Source organism: Henckelia pumila, chromosome 2 (assembly GCF_033568475.1).
Source record: "Henckelia pumila isolate YLH828 chromosome 2, ASM3356847v2, whole genome shotgun sequence".
NCBI classification, from domain to species: Eukaryota; Viridiplantae; Streptophyta; class Magnoliopsida; order Lamiales; family Gesneriaceae; genus Henckelia; species Henckelia pumila.
Window position 1 is genome coordinate 166,974,897 of NC_133121.1, and position 16,431 is coordinate 166,991,327.

Genomic DNA, 16,431 nt, shown 5'->3' on the forward strand with positions numbered 1-16,431 from the left:
TCTATGTCCCAAAGAATCTTATTGCATGCTCTGATACCATGTATGTAGTGACCAGCGCCGTGATCACCTACTAATCAGAACTTAAGCATGCAATTAATCAATAAAATAATCTTAATCAGAGAAACTGCGGAATTAAAGTAAGTCAAATACCAGGTCAGCAAAACTTAGTGGTCAACCCCTCTATCCAGCCTTGGTCACCACCTAAACTCCCTGTTTCCGGGAGAACTACCTGCAACTGCCCCATGGAATAGGGCATCTAGCCAACAGAAAATAACCAAAAGTGAGCCTAAAATGCTCAGTACTAGAGTATGAGTATACACTATTATATGCGCATGAATGCAAATGAACTGGGTACCAAGACACTCAGGTCAAGAAACTAGCTCATAGACCGGACCCAGGATATATAGCACGCTGCGTTGTCGCCTCAGGAGGTGGCTCATATACCCAATGGATAAAGGTGACCTGATACTAGTACATGTGTCCAACCATCACGGTGACCTGACACAAGACTTACGTATCCAACCATCCACAAACTCGTAGGGTGAGCACCCTACTACAGGATACCTCTAAGTTAAAGGATCAATATGCTCATGTATGTAACATACAGTCATGACATGCTGTACATAAAGGCATATAAAACTTGCAATCACATAATCCATGCAAACACATTATACATGCATACTCAATCTGGATATCGCGAATAATATTTTTGTACCTTACTAAGGCAGATCCTAGAAGCTCCCATCTAGGTCCAAGCCTACCATGCAGCACTACAACATAAATAACCATGCATTACCTAGCATGCCAAACTTCACCTACTAGGCTCTAAAAGCCTTAATTAAACTATATCCTACTCCCTATTTACTATAGGGAACCAAAGCCATACCTTCGTCCGTCATCAGCCCGCTGATGTCGCATGCCCCAGAGCCTGGGCATTGCCTAGCTACGACCCTTGGACGCCAAGCCAAAGCTCCGCCGCCTGGCTACTACTGCGGACACTGTCCACTATAAAAAAATACTATTTCCTACTCCAACTCTTAAAGAAAGAGTCCCGAAGCCCTTAAATAGAGCGATTATCGGGAGAGGAGAGGAAAAATTGCACTTCAAAATGAGGGATTCGGACCCCTATTTATAGGCGGAGTTCGGACGGTCCGAACTGCCACTTGTCCGAGCCATTTTGACACTTGGGCTCTGCTGAGTTTGGATGGCCCGAACTGGTTCGGATGGCCCGAATTGGTTCGGACGGCTCGAACTGGTCCGTAGGCTCCAAACTATTTTGGTCCTTCCGAACTCATTTTTGGACACCCGGGACCTATCCTACCATTTTCGGACGTTTCGGATCTGATTTTCTACTTATTGTAACCAAATTAGGACTCCTTAAATATGTTTTGACACTTTTAAAATTATAGGTCATTTTTTAACATGTTTAAAATCACTTAATCTTGTAAAATAGAAACGGGCTACTACATCAGCTTAGTGCTAACCTGATGGTTTTAGCCATGGAGGATTTCGACTGTATTATTGGTATAGATCTTCTGACTACCTACAGAGAGATTGTGGATTGCTATAAAGGTTTGTTCAGTTTTTTTTGGAGAATGGCGAAACATGGTACTTCTATGGTGAGGGAGCGCGACCCCCGATGCCAATGTTTTCTGCTCTGAAAGCCCAGCGTGCTTTGGAGTCTGGCGGGGAAGGCTACCTTATCTACACCATTGACGCAATCCTGAAGGGACCCGACATCCAAGAGATACCAGTGGCCCGCGATTTTCCTGATGTGTTTTCGGAGGAGATTCCAGGCTTACCACCAGTGAGGGATATCGAGTTTGGCATTGAGTTAATGCCAGGGACAGTTTCGATTTCCAGAGCTCCATACCGTTTAGCACCTTCAAAGATGAGCGAGTTTCAGAATCAACTTCAAGATCTTCTCGATAAGGGCTACATTCGATCGAGTGTTTTGCCATGTGGAGCCCCAGTCCTTTTTGTTAAGAAGAAAGATGGGTCGATGCGTCTTCGCATAGACTTTCGACAGCTCAATCAAAAGACGGTGAAGAATAAGTATCCTCTTCCGCGGATAGATGATCTGTTCGATCAGTTACAGGGTACTTCTGTTTATTCGAATATTGATTTGCGGTCGGGATATCATCAGTTGAGGGTTAGAGAGGAGGATATCTCTAAGACAACATTTCTTACACGGTATGGTCACTACGAGTTCTTAGTGATGCCGTTTGGTTTGACAAATTCTCCAACAGTCTTCTTGGATTTGATGAACAGAGTATTTCGCGACTTTCTGGATAAGTTCATGGTAGTGTTCATCAACGATATCTTTGTGTATTCTCGCAGTATGGACAATCAAGTTTTCCATCTCCACACAGTATTGCAGATACTGAGAGAGAGACAATTGTACGCTAAGTTGATCAAGTGTGACTTATGGATTGACCGAGTTGTTTTCCTTGGGCATGTGATTTCACGAGACGGTGTTTTCGTTGATCCTAGTAAGACGGAAGCCATTTTGGATTGGTCGCGCCCGACGACAGTTTTAGAGATTTGTAGTTTTCTTGGGATGGCCGGCTACTACCGGATATTCGTGGAGAACTTTTCTCAGATTGCTAAGCCTTTGACGCAGTTGACAAGGAATGATGTACCTTTCATTTGGACATCGGAGTTCGAGGAGAGTTTTCACGAGTTGCGGCGCCGTCTGACTACAGCTCCAGTGTTGGCTCTACCGTCAGGATTAGGTGGCTTTGTAGTTCACATTGATGCTTCTCTCCAGGGTTTGGGATGTGTGTTATCGCAAAGAGGTCATGTGATCACCTATGCGTCTAGGCAATTGAAGACTCATGAAGAGAACTGTAGTAGCCTGTTTCTATTTTACAAGATTAAGTGATTTTAAACATGTTAAAAAATGACATATAATTTTAAAAGTGTCAAAACATGTTCAAGGATTCTTTATTTGGTTAAAATAAGTTGAAAATCAGATCCGAAACGTCCGAAAGTGGTAGGGTAGGTCCCAGGGGGTCCAAAATGAGTTCGAAAGGACCAAAACAGTTCGGGCCATCCGGACTAGTTTGGGCCATCCGAACCAGTTCGGGCTGTCCAAACCCAGTTCGAACCGTCCAAAATCAGCAGAGTTCAGGTGTCAAAAGTGGCTTGGACAAGTGGCAGTTCGGACCATCCGAACCAAGTTCGGACCGTCCGAACTCACCGCCAGATTGAGGTGTCAAATTGCACTCTACAAGTGGAAATCGTGCCCGGTTCGGAGCCTCCGAACCCAGTTTGGACCTTCCAAACCCAGGCCTATAAAAAAGGGTCCGAGGCTCTTATTTGGAATGTCAAATTTCCCGGTAATGGCTCTATTTTAAGGGCTTAGAGACTCTTTCTTTAAGAGTTGGAGTAGGAAATAATATTTTTATAGCGGACAGTGTCCGCAGTAGTAGCCAAGCGGCGGAGCTCTGGCAAGGCATCCAGGGGTCGTAGTTAGGCTATGCCAGGCTCTGGGGCATGCGACATCAGCAAGCTGACGACGGACGAAGGTATGACTTTGGTTCCCTATAGTAAATAGGGAGTAGGATATAGTTTAATTAAGGCTTTTAGAGCCTAGCAGATGATGTTTGGCATGCTAGGTAATGCATGGTTATTTATGTTGTAATGCTGCATGGTAGGCTTGGACCTAGATGAGAGCTTCTAGGATCTGTCTTAGTAAGGTACGGAAGTATTATTCAAGATATCCAGATTGAGCATGCATGTATTATGTGTTTGCATGGATTATGTGATTGCATGTTTTATATGTCTTTATATACAACATGTCATGACTGTATGTTGCATGCATGAGCATATTGAGTCTGTATCCTTGTGATATTCGGTATTGAGATATTTATCTTGTTAGTAGATGGTTGGACACATAGGCTCATGTCAGGTCACCAATATTAATTGGACACATGAGCTCATGTTAGGTCACTGATATTTGGTTGGACACGTGGACTTGTGTTAGGTCACCATCAGGGCATCTGGGTATATCGGTCACCTCCTGTAGCGATGGCTCAGCGTGGTACATACCAAGGCCCAAGTTTTTCTTTATCAGATATTCTTGACCTCGTGTCTTGATACCCAGTTCATTTGCATTCATGCGCATATAATCGTGTATACTCATACTCTCGTACTGAGCATGTTAGGCTCACTTCCGGTTGTTTTCTGTTGGCTGGATGCCCTATTCCATAGGGCAGTTGCAGGTAGTTCTCCCAGGGACAGGGAGGTTAGGTGGTGACCAAGGCTGGATAGCAGGGTTGACCATTATATTTTGCTTACCTGGTATTTGACTTACTTTAATTCCGCAGTTACTCTAATTAAAGATTATTTTATTGATTAATTGCATGCTTAAGTTCTGATTAGTAGGTGATCACGGCGCGGGTTACTACAAGAACTATCCTGTACACGATTTAGAGCTTGCAGTCATCGTCTTCGCTCTTAAGATATGGCGTCATTATTTGTACGGTAGAGATTCGAGATCTTTACTGACCATAAGAGTTTGAAATATTTGTTCACTCAGGCTAAGTTGAACATGAGGCAGCGTCGTTGGATGGATTTGCTGAAGGACTATGATTGTGAGATCAAGTACCATCCAGGTTCTTCTAATCCAGTTGCGGATGCTATTAGCCGCAAAGTGTATGTGAGTTCGCTTCGTACCAGCTCGGTTGCACGACTAGTAGATGAGTGTTGTTCCTTGGGTTTCACTTTTCGACGCAAGAAGGAACATCAGAGAATTTTCGTTTCATCTGTACTTGTTGAACTAGCATTGTATACGCATATACGTGAGTCGCAGGCCATTGATCAGAAGACGCAGAAGTTAACCCGATTGGCTCAGGGTGGGAATACTTCTGGTTTTCCTTTACAGAATGATGGTTTGTTGTGTCTCTCTGGACGTGTGGTAGTTCCCGATGATTCCATGTTACGAGAGGAGATTCTATTTCAGGCTCATCGTAGTAGATTTTCTGTGCATCCAGGTAGTATGAAAATGTACAAGGATCTACGTATGAGGTTTTGGTGAAAAGGGATGAAGCGCAGTGTTTATCAGTTCGTGTCTCGATGCCTTGTGTGTCAGCAGGTCAAGGCAGAATTTTGACGACCCGGTGGATTGATTCAGAGTTTAGATATTCCTGAGTGGAAGTGGGAGCACGTGACGATAGATTTTGTCACCCACTTACCTATGTCTTCTAGGAATTGTGATGCTATTTGGTTTGTTTTTTTATCGATTGTCTAAGTCCACGCATTTCTTGCCTTACAATCGGGACTTTACTTTTGACAGGATGGCACGTCTATACGTGCAAGAGGTTGTTCGTCTACACGGGATTCCGTTGAGTATTGTCAGCAACAGAGATCCGAGGTTTACCTCTATATTTTGGGATAGCTTCCAGCGAGCTCTTGGCACTACTCTGATTTTGAGTATAGCTTACCACACGGAGACCAACGGGCAGAGTGAGAGGACTATTCGCACTCTCGAGGATATGCTTCGAGCGATAGTGATGGATTTTGGACCAGCGTGGCATGACCATTTGGCGTTGGTGGAGTTTGTTTTATAACAACAGTTACCACGGCAGCACTGACATGACACCATTCGAGGCTTTATACAGAAGCCGCTGTCGTACACTTTGTTTTGGGACAAAGTTGGCGAGAGTCAAGTCGAAGGTCCTCAAATGATTCAGCAGATGACCGATACAGTATAGATGATCCGTAAGAGGATTAAGGCAGCCCAAGATGGACAGGCTAGCTACGCTAACACTCACCGCAGACCATTACATTTTGAGGTATAGGAACATGTGTTCCTGCGAGTGTCACCTTTCCGAAAGGTGATGAGATTTGGACTCAAGGGCAAGTTGTCGCCAAGATTTATCGGTCCGTTTGAGATTCTTGAGAAAGCTGGAGACGTGGCTTATTGTCTAGATTTGCCTCCATATCTTTCCAACATCCATGACGTGTTTCACGTGTCCTTGTTGAGACAGTACGTGGCAGATGAGTCGCACATCTTGCATCCGACTGAGGTGCAATTGGATCAGGATTTGTCATATGTGGAGAGACCCCTCCGGATACTCGATAGGAAGGAAAATGTGCTTCGAAACAAGCGCATACCTATTGTGATGGTGCAGTGGCAACGTAGGATAACTGAAGAAACAACTTGGGAGCTAGAGAGCCGGATGCGAGCTGAGCATCCAGAGTTGTTTTGATGTTTTGTACTTTTCTTTGTAAGAAAGATTTGTAATGTTCAGTTGTAACAAAGAAAATTGTTTGAATTTCCGTGTTTTCCTCTAAACTTAAATTTTGAGGACGAAATTTCTTAAGGGGGGGAGAATGTAGTGACCCGTAGTCAGAATTAAGGATTAATTGTAATTAATCCAATGATCATGTTTAGATTTATTAAAACATGATTAAAGGGTTTCTAAAAGGATCTAAGGAGTCAAAAATGGGTCCATAACACTCGAAAATTGTCGGGAAGGTTCCGAGGGTTCGGAAGATCCGAACTAGGTTAGGAGGCTCCGAACTGGATCGGAGGATCTGAACCTGAGACGGAGGCTTCGAACTTGCATGGCCAGCTGTCCGAGAAAAATACGTCATTGGTGACGTAACTGATGGGACTTCGGAGGATCTGAAGTCAGGATCGGAGGCTCCGAAGTCAAGAACGGAGGATCCAAAATCGGGTTCGGAGGCTCCAAACATCGCCTATAAATAGAAGATCCGAGAACTCATTTCACACGCACCTCTCCTCTCTTCTCTCTCGATTCCTTAGCCTTCTAACTCAGATCTAGGGAGATCTAGGCGTCCTATTGGGAATCCGGAAATGGCATAGCGATCCAGGCATCGTAGCGGAGCTGTGGATTAGTTTTGAGGCAAGCGGCAGCAAAGGAATGACGACGGACGCAGGTATAGCTTTGGCTTTCTAACAATATTTAGGAGTATGAAATAGCTTCACTACAAGAAAAACGGCAAACGACAACGCTTTTTCCGCGTTTTTATTTTCACAAAAAACCGTTGTCGTAGCCAGTATTGTGAAAGACCATGGTCAAAGACAACGCGGAAAAAGCGTTGTCGTTTTGAGCAAAAACAACACATAAAAAGCGTTGCCGTTGCTAAAAAAGACAATGTTTTTTTAAGCGTTGTCTTTTTTAGCAACGCTTTTTATGCGTTGTCTTTGAGCGAACTTTTTACAACACAGTCATTTACAATGCTTTTTCACAACGTTTAGAAAAGTGTTGTGCTTTACAAAGACAACTCTTAAACCACCTACGACAACGTTTAAAAAGCGTTGTCTTTTCTCAAATAAAAAACAAAAAAAATTTAATTTAATTCACAAATTTTCAATATTATAAATCACTCAATATTCAAAATTTTTGAAAATTAAATCTAATATACAATATTTCAATATTATAAATCATTCAAATATAATAAAAATCATTCAAATATAACAAATAATCGAATTCTTCATGTTCATCTCGGCCATGTGCGCTATGCTTTCTGCCTCAAATCGGAGTCGGCGATTAGAACAACTCTCAGAATGCTAAATCCATTTGGAGGACTGGGAATGTGCTGAACAATAGCAGCAAACAAGAATAAAATTTCAAAGCCATGGTTATGAATGACACAATAAATCAAACATCAAAGAAGAAAAGTAAAATGGAAACAAATACATAATCCGCATACTGAAAATGTTCTCCTCATCATCCAAAAGCTCCAGCCCCGCATCATTTCAACCAAACTTCGTTTCCAATTAATAACCTCTCAGGTTTGACGAACGTTTTGAGAGATAACTTTTTCTAATAGTTTGAACCTGAAACTGCAAGTTTCAGACTAACATTCAACACAGAATACAATAAAACAGTAGTAGATATAAAAAGTTCAATAATAAAGAAATAATTATTCATAGCCACAGTAGGCTAAGGCTTAATTTCAATTGTTTGTTTTATATGCAGTTGGATCCGCAATGTAAGCCTCTTCTCAATATTTGGTACATAATATCAGTTATCCAAATGCATCGACATGTTCACAGAACTGGTTAAAGAGAGAAAACCAAAACGTTGAATAAGATAATAAAAAAGTACAAGAGAATTATAGGACAAAACATCGTTCGACAAAGTGTTAGACGGATTCAACTAATTCAGTTCAGAGGGGAAAATGCTAATAATTTGGATTAAATATATCTTGCCAAATTGATAAGAAAATACTTATCCACTGCCACTAATATACGTTGAGATAAATGTTGTCTTGCATTAAAGTATATTTCATCAGAAAAATTGATTAGGAAGAATAGGTTCAAAATAACCCCGTCAAATGAAAATTTGAAATTCCTCGATTTGATTTTAAAAAATAACTTAAAATGAAGTCAGGGGATTGAAATCCACAAATTTGAATATTAACCAAACAATTTGAATGCATTTGCCTATAAGATTTAAATTAAATTCACCATATCCTCCCATCCAAATACAGCCAAGAAGTACAGTTTCACATAATTAAAGCAAAAGACATTTACCTTCTCTTTAGCCCAGCCAAATGCAAAGTTATAGATCTCTCGGAATTTCTCTGGACAAATAAAAGCATCTATCAAATTTAGTAACATATAAATGAAATATTTCCTAAATATAATGTTGTAGAAGTCATATATTCTTTTTATTAAATTTTTAGCACGCAACAGATACTAACATATAAGAGTTTACTGTTTTTGATAACTATTTCACATGTAACACCGAAAAGAAATATTAAAGTATTGAGTATGCAATATATCATATGATGCTTTGGATGGAATATCCTAGCACTGAAAGGGAATGAAAAACCTTTGCACTAAGAAATAGCTAAATGTATATCACGTACGTTCATCTTTCACTCCAGAATGCATAAACTGTAGTCTATCTCTGAACTTCTCCAGAGAATCTATCCTGCCAACGAAAATGTAAACTTAAAAATATGATAGCCTAAAAATTCAAATCCATATTAACTTGATAAAGGAAAATTGGAAAACATAAAAAATAACAAAAAACTAAAAAAAAAAAAATTGACCTGTACTCACCCAAGAGATTGCAATCCACCAATAAACTCCTGCTTTGAGAACTCACACATTGTGGCAGCCTTCATATTCCATGAAACAACCAGCTGCAGTCCAAACCAATATAAACTTATGTCATGATTATGGCCATTCCCATATCAAATCATTTTCAATGTTAAGTTTGTTGTTTATAGATCACTATACTCGGCTTTCCCATCACTTTTGTTTTTGGATGAATTGGTAAATAGTTTGAAATTTTGTTTTTCCTAGACATGCCAATGTAGTTGTATAGACTCTTTTTTATCTAAAAATTTACTTGTTGATTAAAATAAATTATGTCTATGATCAACGGGTCAAAACAAGGGAGGAAAATTTTTAATAGAAATAGACAAAACAAAAAAATATGATGCATTTGTAATCGATAGGTTAGATGGCTAAAGAATATTCTTCCCAATTCCCATGACTCAAAATCCTTTATTTCACAAAAAAAAAAAAAAAAATTGAACATCGCAGAGGACGATCTATAAATTCTCAGTTACAACAAATTAGGTACTGATTTCTGTAGAGTGTAGACATTTCACTAAATCCTGGAATTCTCTTGAGCAGCAGTTTGCAGGTCCAGATTTAATTTTAAAAAGAAAAGGGTAAATACCAGCACAACCCTTAAAAAATGTTGCCACCTTTGTGGCTCCACGTATGACCTATTATCATTATTTTTAACGTGTTATTTGAATAAAATCACATAAAAATGTTAACTTATGCTAGATGTTCAGAAAACACGATTTTTGAACTTACCATGACAATGTCCTGAGGATCAACTTGACAAATAAAAAAATCCAAAGAATATTTAAATAACACTCAATGGCATAAAAAAATATAAACTGGAGATGAAAAAAATGTGATCCAAAAAAAAATACACAAGGCACAAGGATGCCGGAGGATGCTTATCCCCAAATCTCTGAACAGGAATTACAGAACGATAACAAAAAACTGTAAGTGAGCAGTTGCTAAATCTACCTGAATATCATTGCACAGGAGAGTGATTCCATCAGCCAATATCATATCAGTATATGTATCTGCACACCATGGCAAAGTGTCTCAAGGTTTCAAGCTAAAAAGCAGGCAGTAATGTAACCAAGAATTTTTGTACAGTCCAATAAATTAGACTTCATATGCTTTCCCAATTCAAAGGAAACAGAAATCAAGAAGAATGTCATGGAATTTGAATTTATAAATCAAATAACAAGAAGGGAAAGGAGAAGGGCTATATGCCCTCAGAAATCACATCAACAAGTTCTCAAAAAGAAAACCTGTGTATCTATTGTAGAGCTCCTCTAAGTGCCTAGTGTCAGCAAATGACTTAATTTTGGGTTGGCTGTAAAATATATCAAATGCTCCTTCAAGTTGCCAGTTGCTGGACTTCAGAGCCTGGATGGAAAGTTTTTCACTGCGTCCAAAGCAAAATCAAGTGAAAAACAAGATAAACTCCATCTCAAGGCACATTCACCAATACACAGTTCACACTACCTAAAATACAGAGCTCATAAATCTATATCAATCACAGACCTTAATCCAAACTGATCAGTAAATGTGCCTTCTACTACCTACAAGCACAGTCCTTAATCCAAACTGATCAGCAGAAATACAAGAATTATTTGTACCAAATTATTTCCTTACCAAGGCTTATCTTCCATCATAATCTCCCAGCTCAAATCTGACTTTTTAGTTGATTCAGATCACCGAAATAAACTTTTTCTTTCTTTTTTTAGGAAACACTTTCAAAAAAAAAAATCCCCAAAAATCAGAATCATCAATAAAAAACAACATGAACCTTCTAATAATACATCAACACCAGAGCGTAATAAAAGAGCAAGCGAACAACCAAGTACCTCATGTAAGAAAGTTTTAATTTAAGAGAATCAAAATCTCAAATATTTGGTGTGCAGAAACTTGAATGACATCCAAAAGAAGAGTGGCGCTTAAAACAGTGCCAAATTCACTCCAAACATCCCAAATCCACTGCACAACACTGCCTCCAACAGTCCAAAAATGCAACAATCCAGAAGCCCCCAAGTCAAGAGATGTAATTCACAGACAACCATCTGCTTCAACTCAAGGTGCTACAACAGGGCAACCTTATTAATGTGTATCCAACAAAAGTAAACCAAACAATAATCTTTATTCAAAAAAAAGAAAACAAGGTTGAATAATGCATCTGGACTTTTCATACAAGCTATAGGTTGAATAGCTTTCTCGATGGGTAGAACAACTCAATGAAAGATTACTAAACACTAAAATAGAAAATAAACAATAATTATTGTGCTTAAGCATAGATAATCAATGATCAATCTAAGTATGAAAGAACCATCTGATATAATTCTACAACGACTTCTCTTCTAACTTGATATCAATAATTGACAGATATATTAACATGTATTTTCTTTCTCTAGTTTTGAAGAATCCTTGACGAGCATCTATTGTGAACAGAATCAAACAACTATGAACTTAGGCAAAGAATTCAAATTTTAAACAGAGTATGAGTAATCTGAAGTACCTGACTTATGAGATCTTTGGAAAGTGCTGAGATTATAGGCTTTGGAGGGAATTTAAATTCCACCTGGTTATTCCTGCAGATTAACATAGCCAAAACGTAACACTAAGGACAGGACAAATTGCACACATCATTTAAATCTTATATAAAAAACAACCTATAATGTACTTTTCAGCAAGGTTACCTTTTATAGGTATCTGAATTTTTTTTTCTCTTCGAAAGGGGGCATACCATACAAAAATTTGTAGCAAAGGACACCAAGTCAAAGGATTTGAAATTCTGATGATGGACAAAGGATTTATGAACATTGGAAGGTGAAGATGTGAGATGCGCGAGAGAGAATGAGAGAAGGGGATCAGGTTTTTTTTCCTCGAGTCTAAAATGAATGTATATCATTGCCTCCAGCCTTCTACCAATATAAAAATTGAAAATAGATCTCAGTCACAACTCACAAGCACAAGTTCGGAAAATTCTAAAAACCGAGGTGAGATCCTCGTGTTTTGTAATTGAAATACACATATGACGACTATAATTTAAGATTGTATACATATTGCATATACACGGTAACTAGCACATGGACGAATGTCACCTGCCATAAAAGATTAATACTTTATATAAAACTCATTAAATTATTTTTAGCAATTAACACACGGTTACTTCAAGAATCTAACGATCATTATTACTTTGAGATTTATGGCAGCAATAAGAGGCAAGCTTGATTAATGCAGTAAAAAAAAGCTTACAGCAGACACGAGATGAATTTAATTTTCTTATTCTTCCCTTATTTTCACCAATGGAATTCAAAAGCTAGTAGGGCCTAATAAGCATATCTCACCATTCTCGGAACTTTTTGCTGCAATCAACTCATACACGTTCAACTAACGAATATAAGTGTAAGACCTCGATTCTAATCATCTAATCAAGAATTAATCCTTTCGAAAATCATAAAAAGGTCCAAGAGATAAAGCAAAAATTTTTTTTTCGTGAATAGTGTTCCGCTCCATTGGTAAGATCTTACCGATCGATCGGGCAAGTTTTCAGAAAAATAGAAACTTGGCTAAAACTCACTCGCTCGATCGGTCACATCTTACCGATCGATCGGTGACAGTTCTCAACTAAAAATACAGCAGAAAACTTGTCCAAACTCAATCCAAATCATGCATAAACGAATACATAATTCATCCAAACATCATACAAGCTTCAATACAAGATAGTTCTAGGGTTATACAATCTCAAACTAGTAGAACATGCTTCAGTCTAGCTTATTCAATACAAAGCATAACGAGTACGAATCCAATCTAAGTTCGATTACATAGTCGACTTCTAAAACACCAAGGCCTCACTCTATCAACTCGACCATCTAGCCATGTGATCTCTGACTCGGTCCTGCCCCACCTGTTGCCAAGCACACATACAAAAACAAGACAACAGCCGGATAAATCCGGTGAGGATACAATTCCCAGTAAAAAAGACAAAACATGCATATCAATTAATATATTAAAACATGATATATATATATATATATATATATATATACAAGACAAGCAATTCCAAAAGCATGTCTAAACTCAATTCAAATGCATAAAATGCAATGCAAGTCTTTAAAATCTGGGATTATCAAGTCTGGATAATCACAAGGTAAAAGTTCTCTGCTCTTTTCCTCTATTGGGATCCCGAGGATTAAATATCACACAAATCACACCGACTCTCCCCTCGAGGTGGATAGTACATATTTCAATCCTCTAGACTCTGAAGCAACTATATAGAGTTAAGTCGGTCATTGCAGTAAATCGCCTGCCAATGCCCCCTACTATAGTTCTCAGAATGTCTAACTCAAAATGAAATAAAATCCATTGGCTCAATATGAATGCAATGCAAATCATAACTCATTCAATAAATTCAAGTAAATCAATTAACATGTAAGTATGTGATTTTTTCGGAACACTCGAATCAAGTCGGATTCGAGTCATTCGTTCCATTCCAGTCTAAGTCTTCTTATACCTCTTCTTTGATTCAACGTAGCTTCCAATCTCGATCAAGCTCTAACAATACTTCGACGATTCGAATCCTGCCAATTCTGAACTCCACGATCTTCAGTCAAATCTGTACGGAGAGATAAACGAGTACAATAACAACCAATCAATTCAAAACAAATTCGAAATCCCTATCAAAATCTTAATTCCAACTCCTAAATCCAAAATCTCAAACCGGCGGCATAACGGCTATAAATCGACTAACCGAAAATCACAGACAGTAAAAAGTCAATCCAATGCAACTCCTAACATTCATAATTTATCCAAAACAACTCAAAATCCAACAAACACTTAAACCCCATTTTCGAATTACACTCCAAAAATCATAACAATTGCGAACGACGCTCTTTTTCAATTCCGTCTGAGAATAAATGATCTATCTTAGCTCAAGAACAACATATCCAAATTTCATCCGATTCTAACAACATCCAAGAATTTAAGTATACTGGATCAAAGAAAAACTTATGGCAGAACAGAGCTCTCGCAGCCGTGATCGCGAATATGTCTTCAGAATAAAATTCTATCGGACGGATCGACCGGAAACTGAAATCACAAAGCTTGAAAAATGGTTTGGGCGCCTTCAATGGAGGAGACGGCTAAAGGGGAAGAGGATGGAGTGAAGGAGAATCCAAAAAAAGCTATAAATATCTATTAAAGTCTAAAATTGCATTTTAGTCCCTGAAATTTTTGAAAATTGCAAAGTAGTCCCTGATCAAATACAAGTCGATACTCAAATTCTATAATCTCTGATTATCTCAAATAAAGTCAATTAAGATAATTTCGGGGCGTTACAATTCTCCTCCTCAAAGAATAGATTTCGTCCTCGAAATCAAATGCTACTCAATCTCAAAAGCTAAGGGATAAAACCCAAAATTGCAAGAGAATTCATCTCTCAGAATAAGTCCCGAAAAACGGTGTCTCAACTCGGACTCTGTTTCACAAATCTCTTCTTCAAAACCATAACAGTTCAATTGCACTTACACAACTGAATCGCTTTGTTTTAGAACTGCTTCTAATTCAGGTCAAAACTCTGAATCAGTCGTCTCAAGAAATTCGTCATCTCTACAAATCCGGTCTCAACATTTAAAGAACACAAGAAACTCTGGTCTAGTCATTCCGCAACAAAGATCTGGTGATAATCCGCATCAAAAAAAGGAAAAGCACCTTGTGAACAACCAGAAGGAGACCGAACTAAACCAGTCTGTAGGCAAGATCTCCTATCATTTCCAGACTCTATTGAGAACATTCAATCTTAGAGACGGCTTCTCTCTTTCTCAAGTCTGACATGTTCTCTGAAAGTCAAAATCTTCAGAAAACACCAGTCTTACTGATCAAAATACGAAAGTCTGCATCTAAACATTCGTACTACGACGGTCTAATCCAAGTCGTTTTCATTCTCGACATAAAATCTTCATCTGTCATCCAACCTCGAAACAAAAATGATCACAAATCAGGTGACTCAGAAAATTTATCTCAATTATCTATTCAGATACTGGGCTGGCCCAGTACTACAGCTCGACCAAGCCTCTAAATCCCAAATTGTCTGTTCTAGCTGTTCGTCGTTCTGAGGATATCAACTGTACTCATATGTATTGGAATAACAAAAACCTCTTCGGAGACTAATCCAGAAGAAAAGGTATAACAAAGATCTCTGTATGAAATGACCAAATTTGGCAGTCAAAACAATCTGACAAAATTCTGACAGAATATCCATCATTTGATCATGTCTGAGAACCAATCTGTAGGGAATACAATAGCAGATTTATTAATCGTCAATAATACATGGATAGCAACTAAACTCAAACAGATCACAGAAGTCTCGCGACGTATCCCTCGAACGCAATCTCTATCTCATTTTGATTCGGCTCAAAAGCAAAATTCCTAATAGACCCCCTATCTGTTTCAAACTCTAATCAGAAGGGTAAAAATCATCGATCAAAGAAAATACCGATAGTAGATAAAATAAGAACAGATCTTTCGGCTCAGAGCATCAGCTGTTGCATTCAATTTCTTCAGATAGAATCAGGCTCCAAATCAGAAGTTCTTCAGTACTTCTAATCCTCTTCTCTTTCTCATACTCAGTCTGTACGGCGAAACTAGTACCACAACTTCCGATATCAGAGAATATTACAGAATCTCCTCATAAGAAAAGAAACAATGCCAGATCTTCCAATCAATAAGATCACTGCGAGCTCAAAGTCTAGACTCAGACATCGAGTCTCGCGCGTCTTCAGCTGTCTCGGTACTCAAGCTAAAAAAAATGATTCTTCTGAACAATAATATACCCTAACCTCAATAAGAAGAAGTGTAAAGCACTTGTAAGGTCATCAATACAGAAGAAATAAGGGATAAAGAAACGCTGATAAATCTCTTCTTCAACAATAAGAACTGGTCTCATAAGATGAAGTCCAGACAGAAGAACATAATATGCAGAGTCATCGGCTTCACAAACGATAAGAATTCCTCAAAAATTCTGCGATAGAACTCATAAATCTTCAAATTTCAGGTAAGGACGTCGATAGAATAACATATAACTGCTCGACATGCAATTCTGCAAACAACTTTCCAAGAATCTGAAAGATTCGGCTCCTAAAATTCCTAAATGCTGCAGGAGCGTCTGTCTATCAAATGGCATGAAAAAATCAACGCGGTCGTACCTCTACAAGAGTGCGGTCTAAGGAACACTTCCTCTCAATTCTCTACTGCGATGTCCTGATATCCAGTCAGAGCTCTCTCGATCTGACAATCAGAGGTAATCTGAGAATCTCATCCGAATCAACTTCGATCCACTCTATAACAACTGGTAATCAACCATTTTGGGTTAC

At 38.7% G+C, this 16,431-nt stretch overlaps 1 protein-coding gene across 7 annotated transcripts; it reads right to left on the reverse strand.

Annotated features, from left to right (window-relative positions):
- Nucleotides 1–7,367: 7,367 nt before the first annotated feature.
- Nucleotides 7,368–12,051, reverse strand: LOC140883868 (uncharacterized). 7 transcript variants are annotated; one of them, XM_073290474.1, is made up of 12 exons: nt 11,758–12,051; nt 11,577–11,649; nt 10,912–11,142; nt 10,700–10,797; nt 10,333–10,469; nt 10,038–10,098; nt 9,818–9,839; nt 9,047–9,129; nt 8,851–8,915; nt 8,513–8,562; nt 7,687–7,819; nt 7,368–7,572 (listed from the first exon to the last, which is right to left on the reverse strand). In XM_073290474.1, exons 4-11 carry the CDS (start codon nt 10,717–10,719, stop codon nt 7,754–7,756), a joined length of 504 nt encoding a protein of 167 aa, XP_073146575.1. In that variant the 5' UTR covers nt 10,720–10,797; nt 10,912–11,142; nt 11,577–11,649; nt 11,758–12,051; the 3' UTR covers nt 7,368–7,572; nt 7,687–7,753. The 7 variants fall into 7 exon arrangements, with proteins under 7 accessions (XP_073146575.1, XP_073146579.1, XP_073146578.1 ...); XM_073290478.1 differs by lacking the exon at nt 10,700–10,797; XM_073290477.1 differs by having other exon boundaries at nt 7,687–7,813; nt 10,700–11,142.
- Between the last annotated feature and the right edge of the window lie 4,380 nt (nt 12,052–16,431).

Coding starts and splice junctions, on each gene's coding strand:
- LOC140883868 (XM_073290474.1), bottom strand. CDS start 10,719: ATGATGGAAGATAAGCCTTG. Junction 10,099..10,332: donor GCTCTACAATAGATACACAG/GTTTTCTTTTTG, acceptor CATGGTGTGCAG/ATACATATACTGATATGATA. Junction 8,916..9,046: donor GGTGGATTGCAATCTCTTGG/GTGAGTACAGGT, acceptor TTTCGTTGGCAG/GATAGATTCTCTGGAGAAGT.